Source organism: Larimichthys crocea, chromosome I (assembly GCF_000972845.2).
Source record: "Larimichthys crocea isolate SSNF chromosome I, L_crocea_2.0, whole genome shotgun sequence".
NCBI classification, from domain to species: domain Eukaryota; kingdom Metazoa; phylum Chordata; class Actinopteri; family Sciaenidae; genus Larimichthys; species Larimichthys crocea.
Window position 1 is genome coordinate 34,268,574 of NC_040011.1, and position 23,320 is coordinate 34,291,893.

At 41.6% G+C, this 23,320-nt stretch overlaps 1 protein-coding gene across 4 annotated transcripts in view; it reads left to right on the forward strand.

Annotated features, from left to right (window-relative positions):
- vps13d (vacuolar protein sorting 13 homolog D) overlaps window positions 1-23,320 on the forward strand; it is a 143,620-nt gene that overhangs the window by 26,368 nt on the left and 93,932 nt on the right. For 3 of the 4 annotated variants that reach the window (XM_027279634.1, XM_027279623.1, XM_027279638.1), the window contains exons 23-32: window positions 104-230; window positions 315-495; window positions 992-1,216; window positions 5,021-5,156; window positions 9,737-9,953; window positions 10,332-10,503; window positions 12,085-12,200; window positions 12,749-12,973; window positions 13,084-13,379; window positions 14,310-14,443. In XM_027279634.1, the coding sequence (XP_027135435.1) occupies window positions 104-230; window positions 315-495; window positions 992-1,216; window positions 5,021-5,156; window positions 9,737-9,953; window positions 10,332-10,503; window positions 12,085-12,200; window positions 12,749-12,973; window positions 13,084-13,379; window positions 14,310-14,443 (1,829 nt within the window). The remainder of the gene's footprint in view (window positions 1-103; window positions 231-314; window positions 496-991; window positions 1,217-5,020; window positions 5,157-9,736; window positions 9,954-10,331; window positions 10,504-12,084; window positions 12,201-12,748; window positions 12,974-13,083; window positions 13,380-14,309; window positions 14,444-23,320) is intronic. The other variant, XM_027279626.1, reaches the window with a different exon arrangement.

The window sequence follows — 23,320 nt, forward strand, 5'->3', positions numbered from 1 at the left end:
TTACTTAGATAAAACTACACCTCCACAAAACATCAGTTATTTTAAACAACTAGGTAGGCCAGTATAAATATTTAATGTAAACACATTATATCTAATATTTCAGATGGCAACTTGGCATTACAAGGCAGTTTAGGAAGTTTGTCCTTGAGTGACCTTACCCCACATGGCAAGCTCTACAGGGAGCGATTCACCACACGAGGAGGGGAGGCCCTTATTTTCAACATCCATAAGTATATATCACAAAAAAACAGACAGTTCTCTGCATGATACTGAAGAATATCTTTTTAGTCACTGTTTCATTCTGGTGCATTCAGATATGGCCAGCTGGATCCTTACCTGGAGAGGGAATGTGACATCAAGGTGTCCTTACAGATGGCCTCAGTCCTTTATGTTCATACCCAGCGCTTCCAGTCCGAGGTGGTGGCCTTCATACAACATTTCTCCCAGCTACAGGATGTCCTCGGGAGGCAGAGGGCTGCAATGGAGGGCCAGGCTGTGAGTACTGCCTGCTAGGGCTCTTTACCATCACAGCGGCACAAACTGCAAGAATGATAACTCCACTTTGCCCCAATATGGGCGGCTGTGGCTCAGGAGGTAGAACGGGTCGTCCACTAATCAGATGATTCGTGGTACGATCTCTGCTCCTCCAGTCTGCATGTCGAAGTGTCCTTGGGCAAGATACTGAACCCCAAATTGCTCCCTGTAAGTGGCTATGGATAAAAGCTTCAGCTAAATGTAAATTTAAATGCAATATGATTTCTACAAATTGCAGTATGAGTGTTTGATTGACATAACATGCGTACAGGTCTTAGATGCTGTATGTTATCTTGTTTTTAATATTAGAATAATATTCCTAAAATGCTTCCTGCTCAACTTATTTCTTAATTGAATTTTCCTTTTCTCTTGCATGAAACTATATCTTGTTCCTTTCCTCACTTCCACCAAATTCTGCCCTTCCTCACTCTGCCCTCTTTCTCCGGTCTCTGTGCAGGTGCGGGATCACCCTCAGCGGGCATCCAGAGTTCTGCTGGATATTGATGCCGGGGCTCCGGTTATTCTCATCCCAGAGAGTTCACGGTCACCAAGGGTTATTGTGGCCAACCTCGGCCAGCTGAAGGTGCAGAACTGCTTCCTGCCAGCTGGGGCTCATGGGACCTTTTCCCTCAGAGACAAGGTAGAGAAACTCACCATGGCACATGCCTTTTTCCCTTCTCTGGTGAGTAACGATGCCTGTTTTCTACCCATGTGGTACCTCCTGACCGTCCTTTCTCTTCCTGTTTTTTTGTCAAATTTCACTGCATTCATTTATGCATTTAATTTCATTGTCCAAGTTTTAAACATTTAGGATTACCTTATGATTTCTCATCATCTTATTGTTTTAACAATAATATTGTAACTGAGCTTCTCATCTGATCTGAAATGCTCAATGAATACAGCATTGCTTGATTTGTTCTCTGTTGATCTGTTTACTGAAGAATGCATGGTTCCATAACAAAACCTTGTTAAAGTCTCTATTTGTCTTTGTGTTCATTCATTAGTTTAAATATATAATGTTTGTGTGTGTAAAGAAGCACTCTCACAATTTACTATGTGGTTACATAAGTTAGTGTGCTTATTGTCTATCTTACAAATCAGACAGGGTTTATGTGGGGTCTTACAAAGTATTCAAAGTAGAATTTAACCATTGGATAGTTGCCTAGTTAGGGCCCGAGCACAGCGAGGCCCTATTGTATTTCGAACGCTGAACGACGTTGAAGAGTAAATCGCATTTTCCACAGCCCATATCCCCCCCAAAACTCACGAAAATTTGCCTACCCCCCCAATGTCAGGCGTAAAATTACGTATTTTGGAGGTCTCACACATGCACGCGCGCATACGCCTCCACAGCGCCACCTAGGTGCGCGTTTTTGCCGGTGCCCCTCGCCACGGTTTCGCCGACGTGCACGAATCTCGGTGGGAGTATGTAACATGCCCAGACGCACAAAAAAGTCTCTTGGTGCCCCGGGTGACAGTGAAGCGTACGGCGTCCAATTTTGCTCAGATTTGGCCTTTTCCCGTTTTTGCCTCATTTCCAGGGGTCGCATTTGAACGAACTCCTCCTAGGGATTTCATCCGATGTGCTTGAAACTTGCCGTGTGTGTGTTCTCAAGGCCTCGACAATGAAAAGTTATCAAAATCACAACTTTTTATCAGAGGGCGTGGCCGTGACGGTGCGTCAAAGTCGACGCTGCCGATTTTTTCACAAAAAAACAAGACTCCATTGACTTTTGGGCTGATTTTCGGGCAAAAGTGTGCGGCTATCATATACTTTGTCAGAGCTGTCTGAAACTTGTGATGATTGTTAACAGCAGTATTATGCACAATTCGGCTGCATAATAATTAGGAGGCGGAGCAAAAGCGCTCTATAGCGCCCCCTTGAATTTTTCAGTGGAACAGCCCCGCCACAGTTTTGGCCACAGAGTCACGAAACTCAGCCGAATTGTAGAACATGTCAGGACCTACAAAAAACTCTCTTGGAGCAATGGGCTACGATGAACAAGAACCAAGATATTTAAGAATGAAAATTGCCATTTTCTGTGTTTCGGCCTGGTTGACAAGGGGTCATGTTTGAACGAACTCCTCCTAGGGATTGTATCCAATTCACTTCAAACTTGGTAGGTGTGTTCACATAGACTTCCTGAGTAACAGTTATCAAAATGATGAATTTTGGGGAAACGGTGCGGCCATTTCGACGTGCGCGCATATGCGAGGGCCCGACCATTGCTGCTTGCAGCTTTAATTGGAATCTGTTTAGCTTATTTATCTATGGAATCTTTGTAGATTTGGCATCTGTAAAGGCCAAACGTCACTTACTAACGCCATTGATTGACTGCTGCTTGATAATGTTCACGAATGGTCACACTCCTTCAAGGGCAATCCTTGTACTCCATCCTTTTATCAGAAAACTTGAACTTGAGCTATGGCTGGTGCCTGTATTTAAGGATAGCCATGAGGCATACTGTTCTGTGTGTCAGAAGGTGATGTGGCCTAACTCTGTGGGTCAGGGTAGGCCACTAAGTACTTTCCACAAAACCACTAGGGGCATTATCCACCATGTATATACAAGCTGTGGGATCATTAAATCTATCGATCTTATTGATATATAACAGACTTTACAGACTGCTTTGCATTTCAAGATAGAAAGTTAAATAACATTGGTTTGGTAGACAAGTGTGTTTTTTGCAAGGAGAACATAAATGTTGTGTTGTTCTTTCATGTGCATCTTGTGTTTTTTTGTGAAGAATTTTATACTGCACGCAAATTCATACAAGGATCCATCCCATTACAAGGTACAATGGCATGCTTTTGCTTTCTGGTGTGGAAAAGGGTTGTTACAATATCACAGTACCTGAAACTATACCAATGATGCACTACAGACAGGTAAAATAATGTCATTGATTTCTTTGACATAGTCCATAATGCTGTTTGAAATTATTTGGTTTTACATTGCTTTAGTTGTCATGGAATATTGTCCAGCCCTGTTTGCAGTGTCTGCAGCTTTCTGCAAAAAAATGTTTTGCATGTATGGAATACACCCACTTTTCAAGCTCCTTGATCATGTTTATGTTATATGACTAGAACAGTGCCCTTTTGAGTAGAAATAAATTTGACCCCTCATCCCATTCATACATGGCCAACATCACCTACCTGTCTGTCTGTTCAATATTTTTTTCCATTAAATATATTTCCAATCCAGGTATTCACATGAAATGTAGACCTGACATTGTAAATCACAACATTCCAAAAAAAATATCATTATGTGCAATAAAGTGGTATGACACAGATATAGTATAAAAAATATAGTATCTTTAATAAAAAGCAGCTGATTAGAGATTGATTATTTCTCCTACTTGTGTAAATTAGAATCAGTTGGGTTAGTACATGTACTTCCACTCTTTATTGATTTAATCTAAATTTTATGTATAGCTGCATTGACAAATGCAGTCGGGTAACAAATTAAAGAAAAAATCTGGATAAATAGGATAGAATAGAGAAGTATAATTAATGCAGATGCCATCCAGGGCACCAAGGGATCACTGAATGGTTTGAGGAGTATGACAATTATGTGAATCGTCATTACACATATGGGGATATTTTAGACTTACATGTTAGACAGACTGCACTCTCTACCACCATCATCAAAACCCTCAGTGTGGGATTATCTTTTAGGAGAATGGTGCTCACCCCCCCAGTAAAGTTCAGAGACTTGTAGAATCAATGCCAAAGAGCACCCAAGCTGTTCTGGTGGCTTGTGTCTTATTGAGACACTTTTTGATTTTTTTTTCCTTCAGTTTTTAACCCATTTCTATGTTTATGGAAGAAAATGTGGTAGACAAATTTTCTCCACTGTACACTGATCAGAGAACTTAGTGAAAAATGTCGGTGTATTGTTTTGTTACAGTTTGATCTTGGAATACCAGTGTACTTTTGAAGTTTACTCTGCTGCCATTGAGAATATGTTTATCCAGTGTACCCTATTGTTTCAGTTGAATTATTGCTATGTTGAATTATTTTTTATAGTTTTGGGGAGAATGGCACAGTGTCAGTGAGTTATTGTTTGAAGTGGAATAAAGTGAGCTATCGCTTGTATTAAATAGTAAGAACAAAAATGCCTGTTCTCTTACACTGCTATTGGCACATCTACATATCCCCAGCCTTACCCCTCCATTAAGATTTAGCACTGTCCTCTGCACTGTTAAGAGGCTGAAAAAGGCTGAAAAAAAGCGAAGAGAGCTTAGTACTGCCTTTCCAATAGAACAGCAATGCATGGAAAGTAGTATTGATTAAAGCCATCTCAGGATGTGGTGGTAGCTCATCTGGTAGAAGCATGCTCTACCCTCTTTGCTCCATGTATAAAGTCCTTAGTGCAGCAACCCGGGTTTGATACATGCATTTACACTTTAATATGTAACTATCTGCCTGAATGTATATGATCTTTTGCTAATTCTATGTCTCTTCTCTTTGTGTTCTTTTTAAAAAGGAGCGTGTACGGAGTGCAGCAGGGAGAAATAGTGGGCAGGAGAAGCCTAGAGCCTCCTGCGCTGGATTCACCTTTGGCAGGCCACAGGCCCCAGACACAGGAAGCACCCCTGAGGAGGATGGTCTTCACAGCTTCGGTTAGCATTACTTCATAGTTAGATTAGAGATAGCTATTAGATAAACATACATTGTACTCACAAGTACTGTATGTAAATAAAGCATACCTGGAAATGTTGACCTTGCTAAAGACAAGAGGCTTACTATAACTTTAACATTTTAGTTAACTTTGATCTCATTATATTGAAGTTAAATGTTCCTCAGCACTGACCTCACTTGTGAAATGAACACAGACAAAACACTAACAGTCACTAACAGGCGGGCCGCGATCCGGACCCAGAAGCTGTCTCATACGGATCTGACAGAGGGTTACGATTTAAAATCGGACGGAGCGCTTCTATTTTAACCGGCGCAGCTTTTATTGTCTTTACAGTAGTCATTTTGTGGATGGGAAAACGCACAGGCCAATCACATACGAATTAAGCCGTCCCCCGTGATACCACTCAGCCAGTCAAATCTTTGCATTCTAGGTGGTAAACATTGAGAAGTTGCAGTGCAGTCAGATGAGAGTTATCGGCGAGATACGAAAAGATGGTAGAAAGAAAAAGAAACATAAACCATGGGAGAGACACGGACAGAGTGAGACAGAGAAAGGGAGAGACACGGAGGAGTGACACGGAGGAGCGAGACAGAGAAAGGGAGAGACGCGGAGGAGTGAGACAGAGAAAGAGAGAGACACAGAGGAGCGAGACAGAGAAAGGGAGAGACATGGAGGAGTGAGACAGAGAAAGGGAGAGACACGGAGGAGCGAGACAGAGAAAGGGAGAGACACGGAGGAGCGAGACAGAGAAAGGAAGAGATGTGGACGAGTGAGACTAAGAAAGGGAGAGACGCGGAGGAGTGACACGGAGGAGCGAGACAGAGAAAGGGAGAGACGCGGAGGAGTGAGACAGAGAAAGAGAGAGACACAGAGGAGCGAGACAGAGACAGGGAGAGGCATGGAGGAGTGAGACAGAGAAAGGGAGAGACACGGAGGAGTGAGACAGAGAAAGGAAGAGAAAAATAAGGGAAAAATGGCGCTCTCAAAAAAAAGAAAAGTGGACAGCGAAAATAGGGCATTTAATCCAGAATGGACAGACTTCTTTCTGTTCATACTTCCCACAGGGAGCACTAAACCAGTGTGTCACATATGCGCAGAAACTGTGGCACTTATTAAAAGTGCCAATGTGAAACGCCATTATGAGACAAAACATAAACTATTTGAACAAACATACCCACTCAAATCTCAAGTGAGATCACAGAAAATAAGTAGTCTCAGGGCCCAATATGACCAGTCCACCAGGATCCTGAGCTACACATTCACTGCCCAACAACGTGCTTATGAATGCTCCCTCAGAGTTGCTTGGATTTTGGGTCAACACAAAAAGCCATTTACTGATGGAGGGGTTGTCAAAGAATGCATGAGTGCAGTAGCAGAAACACTACTTGAGGGGAAAAAAAAGAGCTTTGTGACAAAATAAAGGAAATACCCATGTCAGCATCATCTGCCACAAAAAAAGTGAGATGATGACTGAGGATGTGCTAAGCCAGCTAGATGAAGCCATGCAGAAGACACCGTGTGTAGGCCTTGCTGTGGATGAGTCCACTGACCTGTGAGACCATGCTCAGCTCTTAGTGTATGTCAGGTTTTTCAACACAGAGATGAAAGCATTCTGTGAAGACCTGTTTGGTGTCACTCCCCTTAAGACCAGTACAAAAGGAGTAAACATCTACCTGGCCATTAAGGAGATGTTAAAAAAAGAGGAATAGAGCCAAGAAAGGTGGTTTCAATAACAACAGATGGAGCCCCTGCTATGATAGGGAGAGAAAAAGGAGCTGTAGCAAGACTGAAAAAGGAGGATCCTGAGCTCATAAGTTACCACTGCATCATTCATCAATCGGTCCGCTGTGCCCCCCTGTCAGATGAGCATGCTGAGTTGATGGATACAATAATGAAAATGATCAATTTTCTAAGAGCATCCTCTTCCTACCAGCATTGCATGCTTAGGGAATTTCTCAGAGAAGTTGATGCAAATGCTAATGATATTTTGTTACCCAACAATGTGAGGTTGCTCAGCAAAGGCAGGGTTCTGGAGCGGTTTTGGTCTATTAGGAGGGCAGTAGCATCTTTTTTGGCAGAGATAAGAAGTCAGAAGGCAACACAGTTTTCTCTCTTTTTAGAAAATGAGAAAAAAGTGGACAATGTGGCCTTTTTGGTTGATATCACCTCACATCTGAATGAGCTGAATTTGAGGCTCCAGGGCAAGGACAATTAAGTTTATGAACTGATGACAGCTGCCCGCTCCTTTCAGAAGAAACTTGAGGTGTTCAAAGAAGACCTGCAGGGAGACTGTGCACACTTCCCAGCAGTGCAGGAACAGGTTCAGGGACAGTGGAATGTGTCTTCTTTTGTTGACTTTGTTGATAAGCTGATTGTAAACTACAGTAACCGTTTCGACAGCTTCAGATATGGACAGCAGCTCACCATGTTGAGGGTTCTCAAAGGAAGTTGCACTACATTTTAAATGTTGGGCTTCTCCAAATGCAATTGGTTGATCTCCAAGCAGATGTAGCCCTGAAAGAGCAGTTTGTACTGAACTGACCTTTCTACTTTCTGGCTCCAAATGGTCCCTGAGACAGCTTTCCCAGGTCTGAGGAAAGTAGCCCTATACCTTCTGACCATGTTCGGCTCCACACACAACTGTGAGGCAGCATTCTCCACAATGAACATAATCAAAACAAAATATCGTTCCAGGCTCACCAATGAGCACCTCCACATGTGTATGAGAATGGCCCTGACTCCATTTAAGCCCAGGTTTAAAATCCTGGCAGGACAAGCTAGAGCTCAATTCTCTCACTGAGCAAAAAAGTGGGAGAGTTGAATATAAGCAGGGAAGATTGTTAAGTTAAATAGTTCAATGGTTAAAATATGTTGAGATTTCTTATCTGAATTGGTTCAATTAAGAGTAACAGAGTATGCACATTTTAAGAAATTCAAGCTTAAATTAATTTTTTTTTTAAGTCATGCACTTTATTTTAATGTGCACATTTTATTTTTTTTATGTTTTTTATTTACTAAGTTCAGTTCTGTGTTACATGACAATAAATATTGTCAGAAAGTTTTGAATTGTACTGAAATAATTTGATTTACAAGGCAGGTATTCATTAGATGCACCTGCCACTTTATTAGGTACACCTTGCTAGTACCGGGTTGGACCCACTTTTGTCTTCAGAACTGCCTTAAACCTTCGTGGCATAGATTCAACAAGGTACTGGAAACATTCCTCAGAGAGTTTGGTACATATTGACATGATAGCATCATGCAGTTTCTGCAGATTTATCGGCTGCACATCCATGATGCGAATCTCCCGTTCCACCACATCCCAACAGTCCCCCTGGTGACTGTGGAGGCCATGTGAGTACAGTGAACTCATTGTCATGTTCAAGAAACCAGTCTGAGATGATTCGAGCTTTATGACATGCCGCGTTATCCTGCTGGAAGTAGCCATCAGAAGATGGGTACACTGTGGTCATAAAGGGATGGACATGGTCAGCAACAATACTCAGGTAGGCTGTGGCGTTGCAACGATGCTTAATTGGTACTAAGGGGCCCAAAGTGTGCCAAGAAAATATCCCCCACACCATTACACCACCACCAGCAGCCTGAACTGTTGATACAAAGGCAGGCATGCTTTCATGTTGTCGACACCAAATTCTGACCCTACCATCCGAATGTTGCAGCAGAAATCGAGATTCATCAGACCAGGCAACGTTTTTCCAATCTTCTATTGTCCAATTTTGGTGAGCTTGTGCGAATTGTAGCCTCAGTTTCCTGTTCCTAGCTGACAGGAGTGGCACCCGGTGTGGTCTTCTGCTGCTGTAGCCCATCTGCCTTAAGGTGTGACGTGTTGTGCGTTCGGAGAGGCTCTTCTGCATACCTCAATTGTAACGAGTGGTTATTTGAGTTACTGTTGCCTTTCTATCAGCTCGAACCAGTCTGGCCATTCTCCTCTGACCTCTGGCATCAACAAGGCATTTTTGCCCACAGAACTGCCGCTCACTAGATATTTTCTCTTTTTCGGACCAGTCTCTGTAAACCGCCGTAGAGATGGTTGTGCGTGAAAATCCCAGTAGATCAGCGGTTTCTGAAATACTTAGACCAGCCCGTCTGGCACCAACAACCATGCCACGTTCAAAGTCACTTAAATCACCTTTCTTCCCCATTCTGATGCTCGGTTTGAACGGCAGCAGATCGTCTTGACCATGTCTACATGCCTAAATGCATTGAGTTGCTGCCATGTGATTGGCTGATTAGAAATTTGCATTAACGAGCAGTTGGACAGGTGTGCCTAATAAAGTGGCCGGTGAGTGTATATCACACTAAGTTAGACATTATGATCTTCCGGACCTTTGCTTCATGTCATTTTCTCTAACTGGACCTCTTTAAATTTTAGTTGAATACCCCTGTCTAGACTGATATTCTTCTGGGTTCCAGAAAAAGCCAGAACTTTTGTTTTGGCTTGTTGTCCCTCTTATCACTAATACTGTTCTTTTCTCTCTCCACTGTATATTGCTGAATGAAGTAATAATCAGCATGGCCTAATGTGTTTTTCCCCTTTAGAGGACCATGTGTGCCTGTTGGACTGCATTGCCCTGGACCTGCAAGAGATGGATATTTTTGCAGCAGAGCGTCTGCCCTGTCAGCCCTGGGACAGTGGTGGTAAAACTTCAGAATCTACAGACCTCATCTTTCCTTCATACTCTGTTCGTCGCACAGGAGACAATCTGCTTAAAGACTGCTGCCGCCTTAAACTTAAAGTGGAACGCAACCTGGACAAGTAAGTCCTCTTTTTTGTTTTAGTGGTGGCAAAAGTCTGGAGTCTGGACTCTTTCCTGTCATCAGTCGCTTTCAAGACCTATGTTTACTGGCATTATTTGGCTCTGGTGTGGTCTACAAGGTCTCTACCAGGTCCTGCTACTTCTTTTTTTAATTCAATTGCACTCAGTGTTCTTCTACTTGGCACAGATCTTTAATACATAGGCCAGACATTCTTTTAGAGCAGTAAAGGGGCACTGAGCCTGGTTAAGCCTAAAAAAGGACTCAGCCTGGTTTATTTTTAGCCATAACCAAAAAACAGTAGGTATAGTAGAATGCATCAGGATGGGTCCATACTCATTATCCAAACAAATACTGTGTACATTAATGTTGTATTCAGGGAGCTGAGCCATGCAGTACCTGACATGTCCATCCATGGCAGCCTGTCGTCAGTACACTGCTCCTTGGACCTGGAGCACTACCAGCTTCTCAGAGGGCTGCTGGAGAACAACCTAGGAGAGCCTGTTGAAGATTTCCTGCGACCCTACAACCTGCAGGACCCCAGCACCTATGTGAGAAAGCAGGCAACTACATTCAACTTCCCAACTTGGGCAAGAAACTGAACTCCAAATTGCTCCATGGCTGTGAATGATTAGCTCCCTTTTGATGAGCAGTTGGCAACTTGTATGGTAGCCAGAACCATCAGTTATATGAATGTATGTATGAATGGGATATGTAGTGTAAAAGTTCCTTGAGTGGTCAGAAGACAAAATGGTATAACTGTACAAGTACAGTTTGTTAACCATTTAACATAGTCCACACTCCACAATCCCTGATGGGAGGAAAGAAGTTAAGCTAGTAACATATTATTGGGACAGGAATGTGTGGAGAGGGAGAGAAGAAAAGAGCTCTAGAACCTAATATTTATCCATAGACACCAGTATCAACAGACAATAGATCAACATACAACCATAAATACAAAGGCCTACGGAAAAGCAACACTTTTTTTTTAAACAACCAAAATAAACATTCAACACCATATCTACAAGGTTTCCCATGTGCCCTACCTACAAAAAATACATTCCTCTTTGTTGTTAATTCTAACATGCATTCCTATCATGCAACTACTGACATAATTTCCAACCATTTTTTAACATCTGGGGCAACTGATACTCTGATAATCGTTGGAGCAGCTGTGACCATCCCGACTTTTAAAGCCCCTCGTTCACATTTAGATATGTTTGGCATTTCTGTTTGGTCCTTAGATGGTCCTTACATTTTTACACATATCTTCTTGTAAACCATTAAATGTCTTGTAAAATATGGCTGCTCTATGTGTTTTACTGGGTAGGTCCAAAACTTCTATCAATGTAATCTTGTTGTGATTGAATTTACCCTTTGTGATACAGGCTCTTATTTGTAAATATTTCTAAAAGTTACCTTTATATTCCAGATTATAGTTTTGTATAATATCAGCAAACGATATGAACACTCCATCCACACACAGGACACTAATTTTGCGTAGCCAGTGATTCCAATAAACAGATTTCATCCCAATATGTATGGCTGGGTTGTGCCATAAAGAGGCGTAAGGTTGCCTCAAGTGTGATATACCATACATCTTATGAATTTCTCTCCAGACTGTTTTAGAATAAGACAGCACTGGGTTTGAAAAATCTCCTTAATTGAGACAACATCCGTTACCACCACCTGTAGAGTGGCACTCATTTTCCGTATTTCCTCAAACATTATTTTATCGTCAAATACTCCACCAGGTTTAGGGTCGTTGTCACATGTCAACGTCGGCGAGGTGTATTCAGATGTTGAGCTGTTCTTTGAGGTTAGCTAACTTCTCGTTGCTGCACCTTTGAAAAACTTAGCTTTGCTGTTGCTTGGTCAGAAACTGGTATTAATTCTTATGTTTTAACATGGGACACTCATTTTCAGACTGAAAACGAAGTGTATGTCTCCAAATTTACATAATTAGCTGATGGTCATGAGGAGCTCTCCTACTGTGCTGCCATCTTCTATGCGGTCCCACGTGACCCCTTCTCTGTCTCTTTTAATGATTCTAGGATGCAATTGTCACTTTTTCTCATTTCCAAATACTCCTCTCTATACCCAAGTTTATGAACTGATGTGTCTCTCTTCAGACGGTGTTAAGTGGAGATGTCTATACCAACTTGTCATTCCTGGTGGACATGATGGATGTCAGTCTGGAGTTCTTGCACAGCCCCAAACCCAGTGAAAACAGTCACTCACTAGCAAGGTAGGCCTTTTCTATCTTTTTACAATCAAATATATATAAAAAAAAAAATTGATTTATACTTTTTTTTTTTTTTAAACATGTGATGCACTGTGGTAGACAAACACAAAAAATTTATGGTTTACTCTTTTCATGGAAGTCGGCATGCTAGCACTGCATGGGCATTTCTGTTGCTGCAAACAAAATCATGGCATGGAAATAATCCAAATAACCTCAAAGCTCTACACAACAAATTCATAATGCCAGCACCATGGCACATACTGTAATGGCACCAAAGAACTCACAGCTACAAATTAAACGTTAAGTCTTCTTTTCAGAGTCAAGATACTCTAATTCAACTTAAAATCTGAAAATCTGTGTCACTGCCCTCTCTGGTTGAAAGTGTCAAATCAGTTCCCTGATCATTTTTTTTTTACTAGAAAGTTGTAAGAAATTGTACAGGCTATTTCTTCATGGGGTTTCTTATAGTTACAGTAGAATAGGGAAACAACATCTCCATTGATGTTAAAAAAGATGTAATTTAAAATGATGCCTGTATTTGTCTTGCAAAGGTTTGACTTCATGAAGTCCAAGCTGCTCTTTGAGAGTTTCTCTAATGGATCCAAATCTGTCAACTTGGTGTCTCACTCCCTGCTGGCACATGACACTCGGTACACTGGGCTCAATAAAAGTTCTGGTGGAGCTGACGAAGCAAGGCCCAATGTGTTTGACTGCATCCTCCAGCCCTCTAAAACAGGCACAAACCGGGCATCACTGCAATTGGAACTACATTATAGGTATCAAAGGAGAATGTTCAAGCCCATGGAACACTTCTAAACATGAATAGAAAGAGAAATTTTATATAGTTTTTGATAAAGTCGGTCTCATAAGTTGTGTTCTACCGCAGATCCACACGTGACTCTTCTTGCTTCACGGTGGTCCTCAACAACCTAAGGGTCTTTCTCATCTTCGACTGGCTCCAGCTTGTGCAAGACTTCCTGCAGGTGCCGGTGGAGAATACATTTGGTGGTGCAGAACCACGACAGCGCTGGCCCAGTAACACTAGCACTGACTCAGGCACAGCTACCACCAGCACCTCTGCGGCTGTCATGCCAAAGACAGTCAAGAGTGGTGTGGTCACCAAGAGGTCCACTGTGCCGGTTACCCAGGACCGCTGTCTGGAGGTCAAGATCAATGTCACAGGTCAGGGAAGAATGATCAGTCACTGAGGAGAAAACAGTAACAATAATGAACAGTATGTACAAATGCACAAATGTTCAATGGAGTTGCAGTAAGGTGACTGTGGAGGAAAATCCTTGACCATCAGGATGCCTTGGTCTTATCTGGATTTCAAATATAGTTTTCGCAAATCTTTAATGTGTGTTTAGGCTCATTATCCTGCTGCAGTATGAATCCTTCTACACAAACATACAGACCAGAGGATGTAGCACATCTCTGAAGAATGTCATATGTCATATACTTATTGCAGAGGATGGGTTAAGGAGTCACAGTTTGAGGAAAGAACCTGCTCTGTAGTCTAGTGGTATGACAGCAGATACTTCTTAATTGCTTTTTAAATGGCAGCTAGGTATTGTCTTTTAGTACCCTTTGGGCTGTTTGTATGCACTCCAGCAATATCATTGATAAGTAGATCGGTACCAGTGATGGTCTAGACAGTTTTCTAACCCCTTGCAGAGAAAAACAATGCCAGTAATGCTATCAACAAGCTGGATGGCACATGTTCCAAGGTTACTAGAAACCACACAGTAGACCTCTGCATCACACTGTAACAAATATTCATTAACGTCACGCTTGGAACACTCTGATTAGCATGTAATAACCATCCAGAACACCCTAATAACCACATACAATATCAACGATTTAGCAACCATTTTAAACACCATACAGTACCACTTCATTCACTTCAGTTTAGGAAACACCCTAAATAAACTCCCAGGTTTGGTTTAGTCAGCAAGCCTATTTTATTAAATATTTAATTCAATGTGACTTGTAGTAAGAAAAATACACATAAATAAGAAATATATAGAAAAAATATATAAAATGTATATATATTTTACTGATTTTTTTTTTTTTTTTTTTTATTTCCGCAATGTTACATTGTTTGGTCTTCAGGCACAGAGTTTGTGGTCGTGGAGGACTCATCATGTCTGGATACCAACGCCATCGTTCTCAAAGGCACCACAGTCCTCACCTACAAACCCCGTCTGTTGGACAGACCGTTCTCTGGCAGCCTTGCAGGAATAGAGGTGACTAAATAGATGACAAATTAACTAAATACTGCTGCTTGGGTCGGGGCAGCTTACAGTTTTGCTGGTCAGGTGCGTGAGCTTAAACCAATGTGAATTTGTGCAAACTGACTGACGGACTGGAAATTTGTCCATACCTGTCCTGGCAAATCAAAAAGTGACAAGTATTATTAACATCTAGAGTGGTTGCTATAGTACTAATAGCTCTATCTGCAGTACATGCAGCAGTTTTCCTTTTCAATATAACTCTTATAACACTGTTTATGACAAGTGGCACTCCTGTCACTCCTATTACTTCTGTTTTCTATGTTAAAAAGGTAGCTACCCACCTTGTTTTCTTGTTTGTTTGTTTTCCTGAAACTTTCCTGATGATTGAAATAGCCTTCTTAGCAGAGATGAGAAGACAATTAGATTGTTAACTCATTACATGTATAGTACCAATCGAGTAGGAAGTATGGCTTTGGCAGTGACGAGCCTCGTTTTGAACCACTCCTTTTTGCCCTGCAGCAGCATTACAAATCAAATCAAATTTTATTTGTATAGCCCAAATTCATAAAACACATTTTGCCTCTGAGGGCTTTACAATCTGTATAGGGAGTGACACCCTCTGTCCTTAGACCCTCAGTTCGAGTGAGGAAAACCCTGCCCACAAAAAACCCTCTCCCAGGACGGACAGATGTGCAATAGATGTCACAGTGTACAGAACAAATCAACATATTGTACAATTACAATGAATGGTAAAATTACAATGAATTACAATGAATGATAAAATGATTACAGTAGCTGTGTGTGTGTGTGTGAGAGAGAGAGAGAGAGAGAGAGAGAGAGAGAGAGAGAGAGAGAGAGAGACACAGAGACACAGAGACACAGAGACACAGAGACACAGAGACACAGAGACACAGAGACACACAGACTAGAAGAAAGCGAGCCTAGAGGGGTAGTAAGGTACTATGAGCTATTTTAGATATGCTGGTGCCTGACCATGAAGAGCTTTGTATGTACGGAGAAGAATTTTAAATTCTATTCTAGATTTAACAGGTAGCCAATGCAAGGAAGCCAAAATGGGAGAGATGTGATCTCTGATCTTGGTTTCTGTCAAAACACGTGCAGCAGCATTCTGAATTAGCTGCAAAGTCCTAAGAAACTTATTGGAGCAGTCTGTTAACAAAAAGTTACAATAGTCCAGCCTAAAAGTAACACATGCGTGGACTAGTTTTTCTGCATCCACTTGAGACACGATGAGTCTGATTTTGGCGATGTTAAGTGGAAGAGTGCAGTCCTCGAAATTTGGTTTATGTGGACATTAAAGGACAAGTCCTGATCAAAAACAACTCCAAGATTCTTTACAGTGGAGCTGGAGGCCAGGGTGATCCCGTCTAAAGTAACTGTCTCTAGAAAGAGAGTTTCTAAGGTGTTTGGGTCCAATTACAAGAACTTCAGTTTTGTCTGAATTTAACGTCAGAAAATTGTAGCTCGTCTAACTTTTTATATCCTTAAGGCATTCTTTGCGTTTAGTTAACTGATTGGTTTCATCAGGCTTCATTGATAAATATAATTGGGTGTCATCGGCATAACAATGAAAATTATTTCCGTGACAAACTTTGGTATGCATGGAGGATTCAGCATTGACGTAAACAAACTGAGATCGATCTAAGAAATACGTCTTAAACCGGTTTAGGGCGGTTCCTTTTATGCGTTTTATGAGTCCTTTGTCTGATGCATTAGGAGGTCATTTGTAACTTTGCCTGGTGCGGTCTCTGTGCTATGATGCACTCTAAATCCTGACTGAAAATCCTCAAAAAAACTGTTCTTATGGAGAAAGTCACACAGCTGATTAGCTACAGCTTTCTCAAGTATCTTAGAGAGAAAGGGAAGGTTTGACATCGGTCTGTAATTGGCTAAAACCTCTGGGTCTAGAGTGGGCTTTTTAAGAAGAGGTTTAATTACAGCTACTTTAAAGGACTGTGGTACATATTCTGATAATAAAGACAGACTAGAAAATTTCGAAAGAAATTTTGAGTGTGCCTGACTCTGGCCCCGTCGCCCCCATACATTATTACTGACACTGTAATTTTAGACAGACAAGTTCAAATGAAGTGCCAATAACTGCTAAAATGGCCGCCGCTGGGCTTCTGCCTGCTGGCTTCTGCCTTCTGACTCTTATTTTGAAAATAGCCCCCACTTCGATTCCCGGCCGAGCCGCACGTTTTGATACCCGTTTTGTGTATGTGCGACAAAAACTCTGGGAGGAGTACCGAGACAAAAAAAGGGCGGAAGAATAAGTTGACGAAAAACTACAAAATTTCTAAAGAAATTTTGAGTGTGCGTGACTCTGGCCCGTGACTCTCCCCCATACATCATTGACACCGAGTAGTTTACAGAATACTACTTTCAATAGCATTTTAGCATTAGCATGTTAACATTAGCATACCTAGTGGCTAATGTTAATTAGCATTAATTTTAGCATTGGCCGCTAATGTTAGGAAATACCATGTCTTTACTCTGCTGTCTCTGTCTGCCATTTTAGACAGATAAGTTCAAATGAAGTGCCAATAACTGCTAAAATGGCTGCCGCTCAGCTTCTGCCTGCTGGCTTCTGCCTGCTGGCCCCTCCCCCCTCTCCTCCTCCAGGCAGGCTTGAGGTTGCCAAGCAACCAGAACCAACTCTAATCAGGAGAGCAGTTACTGCACCTGTTAGAATGTCAGTTAGAAATGCTGACAGATACAGAGAGAAAATGCTGAGACCTTCCCTCGAACAGGAAGGATTGCTGGCCAAACCGTATTTCCAATCATTGAACCGACATAACTGGGAGCATCCTGTGCCCTTCCTGAACGTCTACATAGGTATTTTGTGTTGTAGAAATGTGCCCTTGGGAGCAATTCAGAGAAGCGTTACTTCTGCTTTCCTCCAGAAAATGTCCCACCTTTTTAACATGGCAGTCTATGGGGCTGTGGTGGGTGTTGCTGCCGCATCTTTGCGTCTTCCGCCAAAACTATATATCTGACAGCTTTAGCAGGCGAATATGAGTGAGACGACAAATTTTCCTACATTTCTATGTATAAATCGTGTCTGTAGTGGTGCATTTGAGGCCATGGTAGTCGAATACGTTTTATTTTTTCACTGATCGTTGTCTCTCCTCTCCACTCTAGCGATGACATCACGCACTCTAGCTCTCGAAAGTTCTGGCAATACACACCCATTCATTTTTTGGCATGGTTTTTGGCGATTTTTGGCAAAACCGTTTGCCGGAACTTTTCGTCATAGCAGTTGATTCCCGGCCGAGTCGGTCGTTTTGATACCCGTTTTGTGTGTGTGCGACAAAAACTCTGGGAGGAGAAGCGAGCCAAAAAAAGGGCGTAAGAATAAGTATAAGCAGAATAAGCGCGGTGGATAACGTATAGTGTGCTCTTTCAGGCACACTCAATAAGCCCGAGATGTTTTAAAGAGTGTGCTCTTTCAGGCACACTCAATAATAAGAATAAGTGCAGTGGATAACATAGTGTGCGCTTTCAGGCACACTCAATAATTGTATTCGATAAAGAAGGAAGTGCTGAAGTCTTTGCTTTAAGGTACGAGTCTGCTGGCTATAACATGGTGCTAACCTCTTTTTGTTTAATTATCTTTTCGAGAGGTGCAATAGAGTCTAGAGTTGTCTGTAATGAGCCTGTACTACTATGAGGTCCTGGCCCGGCCCCTCTGGCAAATTTTAGAACCCAATGTGGCCCGCAAGTCAAAAGGTTTACCCACCCCTGGGCTAAAGGAAGCAGAAAAGTCCTCTGCTGCATTGAGATGACTGATGGCATTGGATTCAATACTGAAGGAATCACTTCCTTAAATCTGGCTACAGCACTATCAGATAAACATCTGCTGTAGGGGTTTGTGCCAAAAAGGCTTATAGTCCAGTAATATGAACCCAAAGGTTATTAAAAAATGGTCAGATAGAAGAGGATTCTGTGGAAAGACTATTAGATGGTCGATTTCAATGCCATATGAGAGAACAAGATCAAGATCTGGTTCAGACAATGAGCTGGTTTATTTACACTCTGACAGAAGCCGATTGAATCTAATAAAGAGATAAACACAGTACTAAGACTATCATTGTGGTTGTCCACCTGAATATTAAAATCACCTACAATAATTACTTTATCTGTTTTAAGGATCAAGCCTGATGCAAATTCTGCAAATTCAGATAAAAATTCAGAGTAAGGACCTGGAGCAAGATATACTGTAACAAATAAAATTGGCTGTAATGTTTTCCAGGTTGGGTGAGTAAGGCTAAGAACAAGGCTTTCAAATGAATTCTAATTTAGTTTAGGATTTATTAATAGACTTGAGTCAAATATGGCTCCAACTTCACCACCTGGACCGGTACTTTGAGGTATATGAGTATTATAATGACTTGGAGGAGTGGATTCATTTAAGCTAACATATTCATCCTCCTGCAGCCAGGTTTCAGTGAGACAAAATAAATCAATATCATAATCAGATATTAATTCATTGACTAAGACACCTTTAGATGACAAAGACCTGATATTCAGGAGTCCACATTTAATTCTCTTATTTTGGACTGTTGATTTATGTTTTTATGATGAACTCCTCTTCTGTTTGTTTTATCTTTAAATAATGTAGGTGGACCGGGGATAGACACAGTCTCTATACTAAAGGACTGGGTGGGCAGCTGCTCTAATGAAAGGACTGGGTGGGCAGCTGCTCTAATGGAGGCACAGAGAAGCATGTGAGACTGCAGCTCTGCTTCCTGGTCTCAACTCTGGGTTGTCACGGTTTTGGTCGACTAATAAACTTGGCCATGTTTCTAGATATGAGAGCTGCTCCATCCAAAGTGGGATGGATGCCATCTCTCCTAATCAGACCAGGTTTTCCCCAGAAAGGTGTCCAACTGGGGAACAATTTGAAAAAAAAATCATCTACAGATACATGGCAACTTGTTTGTGCCGTCACAATTGAGACGGTGCGGTGAGAGATGTGTGCAGCTCCCAATAGGAAGAAAGCTAAGCAAAGTCCTGACTTAAACCCCATTCAGAACATGTGGACAATGCTGAAAAAACAAGTCCATGTCAGAAAGCCAACAAATTTAACTGAACTGCACCAATTTTGTCAGGAGTGGTCAAAGATTCAACCAGAACCTTGCCAGAAGCTTGTGGATGGCTACTAAAAGCACTTAATTGAAGTGAAAATGGCCAAGGGACATGTAACCAAATATTAACATTGCTGTATGTATATTTTTGACCCAGCAGATTTGGTCACATTTTCAGTTGACCCATAATAAAGTCATAAAAGAACCAAACTTCAAAAATGTTTTTTGTGACAAAGAAGTATCTGTTCCAATCACTCTATCAGATAAAAATGAGAGTTGTTGAAATAACTAAACTCAAGACAGCCATGACATTATGTTCAAGTGTATGTAAACTTTTGACCACGACTGTAGGTGCAAAGTTTGAGTCTAGGTGTCACTATTGACAGAGACAAAGGAGCTGGATGCCTTTTGTTTAAGGAGGGGGGAGCTGGTGTCCTGGATGAAGAAGGGAGAGGCGCAACTGAATTATCCGACACATTAATTTGCATGGATTTTAAAATGGGAGTTGTCATGGGCGTTGTCATGTGAGTTGTTTGGAAGAGGAAGGAAAAAAGATTAGAATAAAAACAAGGGGGAAAAAATTGTATAGCCCAAAGTCACAAAGTACATTTGCCTCGGAGGGCTTTACAATCTGTACAGGGAGTGACACCCTCTGTCCTTAGACCCTTGGTTCGAGTGAGGAAAAACTTGCCCACAAAAAACCCTTTTAACAGGGAAAAAAGGTGGAATAAACCTCAGGAAGAGCTACAGAGGAGGGATCCCTCTCCCAGGACGGACAGAGGTGTAATAATAGATGTCACGTGTACAGAACAAATCAACACAAACATATTGTACAATTACAATGACTGATAAAATGACAATGAATTACGATGAATGATAAAATGATTACAGTAGCAGTGGAACCTGTGATAGAGAATAGAGAGACACAGATGCACAGCAGCAGCAAATCATCAACTAACTATAAGCTGTGTCGTCTTTGTGATCAGCGATGTTAAAGTCGTCTAGGTGATAGTCTATCTCAAGGGTTGGTGAGGCAGCTCTAACATCTGACAGCATGTTAAGTGGGGTGTCATATAGCTCTGGTGGCCCACTGACTATGACTATTAGTTGTCTGTACATATCAGAGCTTGGATATTGATATCCACACCAATATGTGTCTGCATCAGTTGATTTGACATGATTGTCAAATTTCAGGGTAAACAGTGCAGGTGAAGGTTGCACTTTGTCCTTCTGTCGGAGTGACGGTTTTAGCAGGTTTGTAGTTGTAAGCTTTTGTCAGCATGGTCCAATGCAGAGATGTATAGTAACGAAGTGGAACTACTTAAGTACTGTACTAAAATGCAGTATCTGTACTTTTTGAGTATTATTTTTTTCCCCAACTTCCACTTTTACTGCACTACATATTTTTGATGAATTTAATACTTTTACTCCGATACATTTTTCATGTGCTGAATCGTTACTCGTTACTATTGTAGCGTACAGCCGGACACGTGATGAATGACGAGGCGATATCGAATAAACCTGCATTTATTGCTGAACGGTTTGGTTCCAGGACTCGGTGACTGTCGACCGTAACCACGCCAAAAAAAATAACACAACAGTCCCGGTCTCACACATCAACCTCGCTCGTGCGCTGTACTTCATACACCTGATGCACCCAGGCACGCGCTCTCTCACCTGCTTTCCAGTCCCCTTGCTCTGCATTCATTCAGACGCATTCACAGACCATGGGAAATCATAGAACTCTACCATGAACATTGTAACACTGTAACATTAGAAGTTGTGCCTTAATAAATATTTGAAATAATATAAACAACAGTACTTGTACTTGTACTTTTACTTTCAGTACTTGAGTAGCAATTTTTTACATACTTCTACTTGCAATACTTAAGTACTAAACATTTTGAATACTTTAGTACTTTCACTTAAGTATGGTGTTTAAAGAACAACTTCTACTCAAGTAAGTTTTTTGATATAGCACTTGTACTTCTACTCCACTCCTTAACTCCAGTACTTTATACATCTCTGGTCCAATGTGATAGCATCAGGATCCGGTGATGCATGGTGTAGTCCAGTGGGAAAAGGTAATTCTGATGTCTAGTTGGTGGTTGTTGAATTCATGGAGTTATTCCTCATGTTGCGTCCTCTCCTCGCACTCGTTCGTCCTTGCGTTGTCCATCTCCGCATTGTCCGTCCTCGCATTGCCCTCGTTCAGGGACCTTCCTGCAGTGGCTGGTGTGAACCCACGTTGCTCTCTCAGCGATCTTCACAGTATGCTTTGTCAGGAGCACCTGGAATGGACCTCGCCAACGTTTGGAGAATTTCCTTCTGAATTCTTTCATCACCACTCAGTCACCAGGCTGGAAGTCATGAAGTGATGTGGAAGTTGAGAAAATATCCCCCCTTTTGACACATGACATCCATGTGTCAATTTGCAAAGTGAGGAAAGAAATGTTTGTTATCGGGTCTCCACCACACTGGCATTATTGCTGTAAGAGAAAACTGGAAATAGAGACCAGAGTTGAAACAATCAAAGGATCAAGAGTGGTGAGTTTGGAGTGCAGCTCTTTTTGCGTTTCCTAGAGAGACAGAATCTGAGTTGTTAGTATGAATAGTGAGAGGGGAGTGAACCTGGGATAAGAGTTTCATGTTTAGTGACAACAACAAATCCAACTCACGGGAAAGAGATCCACCTACAAAAAACAACCAAATCAGGGTTAGTTAATGGAGTTTCTTGTAGATCCAGTCTCAGACCTGTTGGAGGATAGCAACACAGTTATGTTCTTGTCCATCGTCTGGTGTGGGAAAGAGAGTGACAGGGTTGAAAACATTGCATAACAAAGGTGTGCACACTGGAGAGTCACAGGGAATAATTACTCCTGCTGCTTTAAGAGACTCAAAGACTGGTGTTATGCCATTGATGGCTCCTTGTTTCAAGTGGATATTGAGTCTTGCAAGGTCTAAAGTCTGATTTGGGAGTAATGACAACAGGTTTATAGTCTTTAATGAGGCCAACATCATACTTACTAACAGCCCACAGTGTCTTACGGACTTCCTGTAGGGCTGTAATAGCTGTAGCTTGTTCTTCAACAGACAAAAAGGAAAAGACAGACAAACAAACAAACAAAAATTTAGAAGCGCTTTTAGGTAGCAGCTGGATTGTTCTTTGAGTGTGCACATCAGATGGTAAACTCTTAGAGTAACACTGCAGTGTAGGTGAAAAAAAATAGATCGATCAGATGTTTCTTGCCAATCGGCTGCGCGCTGACATATTTTTATAAATGTTCCCAAATCTTCCCAATTGTCTGGTGTGTGTTTTTGTAAGTGTGATGTGTGGGACTCAATGTTCTATGGTGTACATATCACGTTGAGCTGGTGTGAGAGAGACTGATATAGTACATTTATGTTGTGTCCAATAAATGTGTGTCAGTGTGAGATTATCAAATCTCTCTCTCAACCAACCTTCCTCATATGGCTCATCAGGTCTTGGTGACATGTGAGAGGTACAATGCATATCCTTTAATGTTGTGAAATCTACTGCAGCTGTTGAAACTGTTTTTCTAGCTAAAGTGAGAAGCTCAGATGCAGTTGATGGCTGCAATTTCCATTGATATGCATATTGTAGGTCTTGGGTGTGGTAAACAAAGGAGTGTGAAAAATTTGGCTCCAGATCAGATAGTCTGTGAACTTCAGACACCTTCTGGGGTTGAGATCAGACAAAGACTTAATTTGCACATCAAGTCTCTGCCCATCAGGTTGATGGGACAGACTTTTGGAGCAA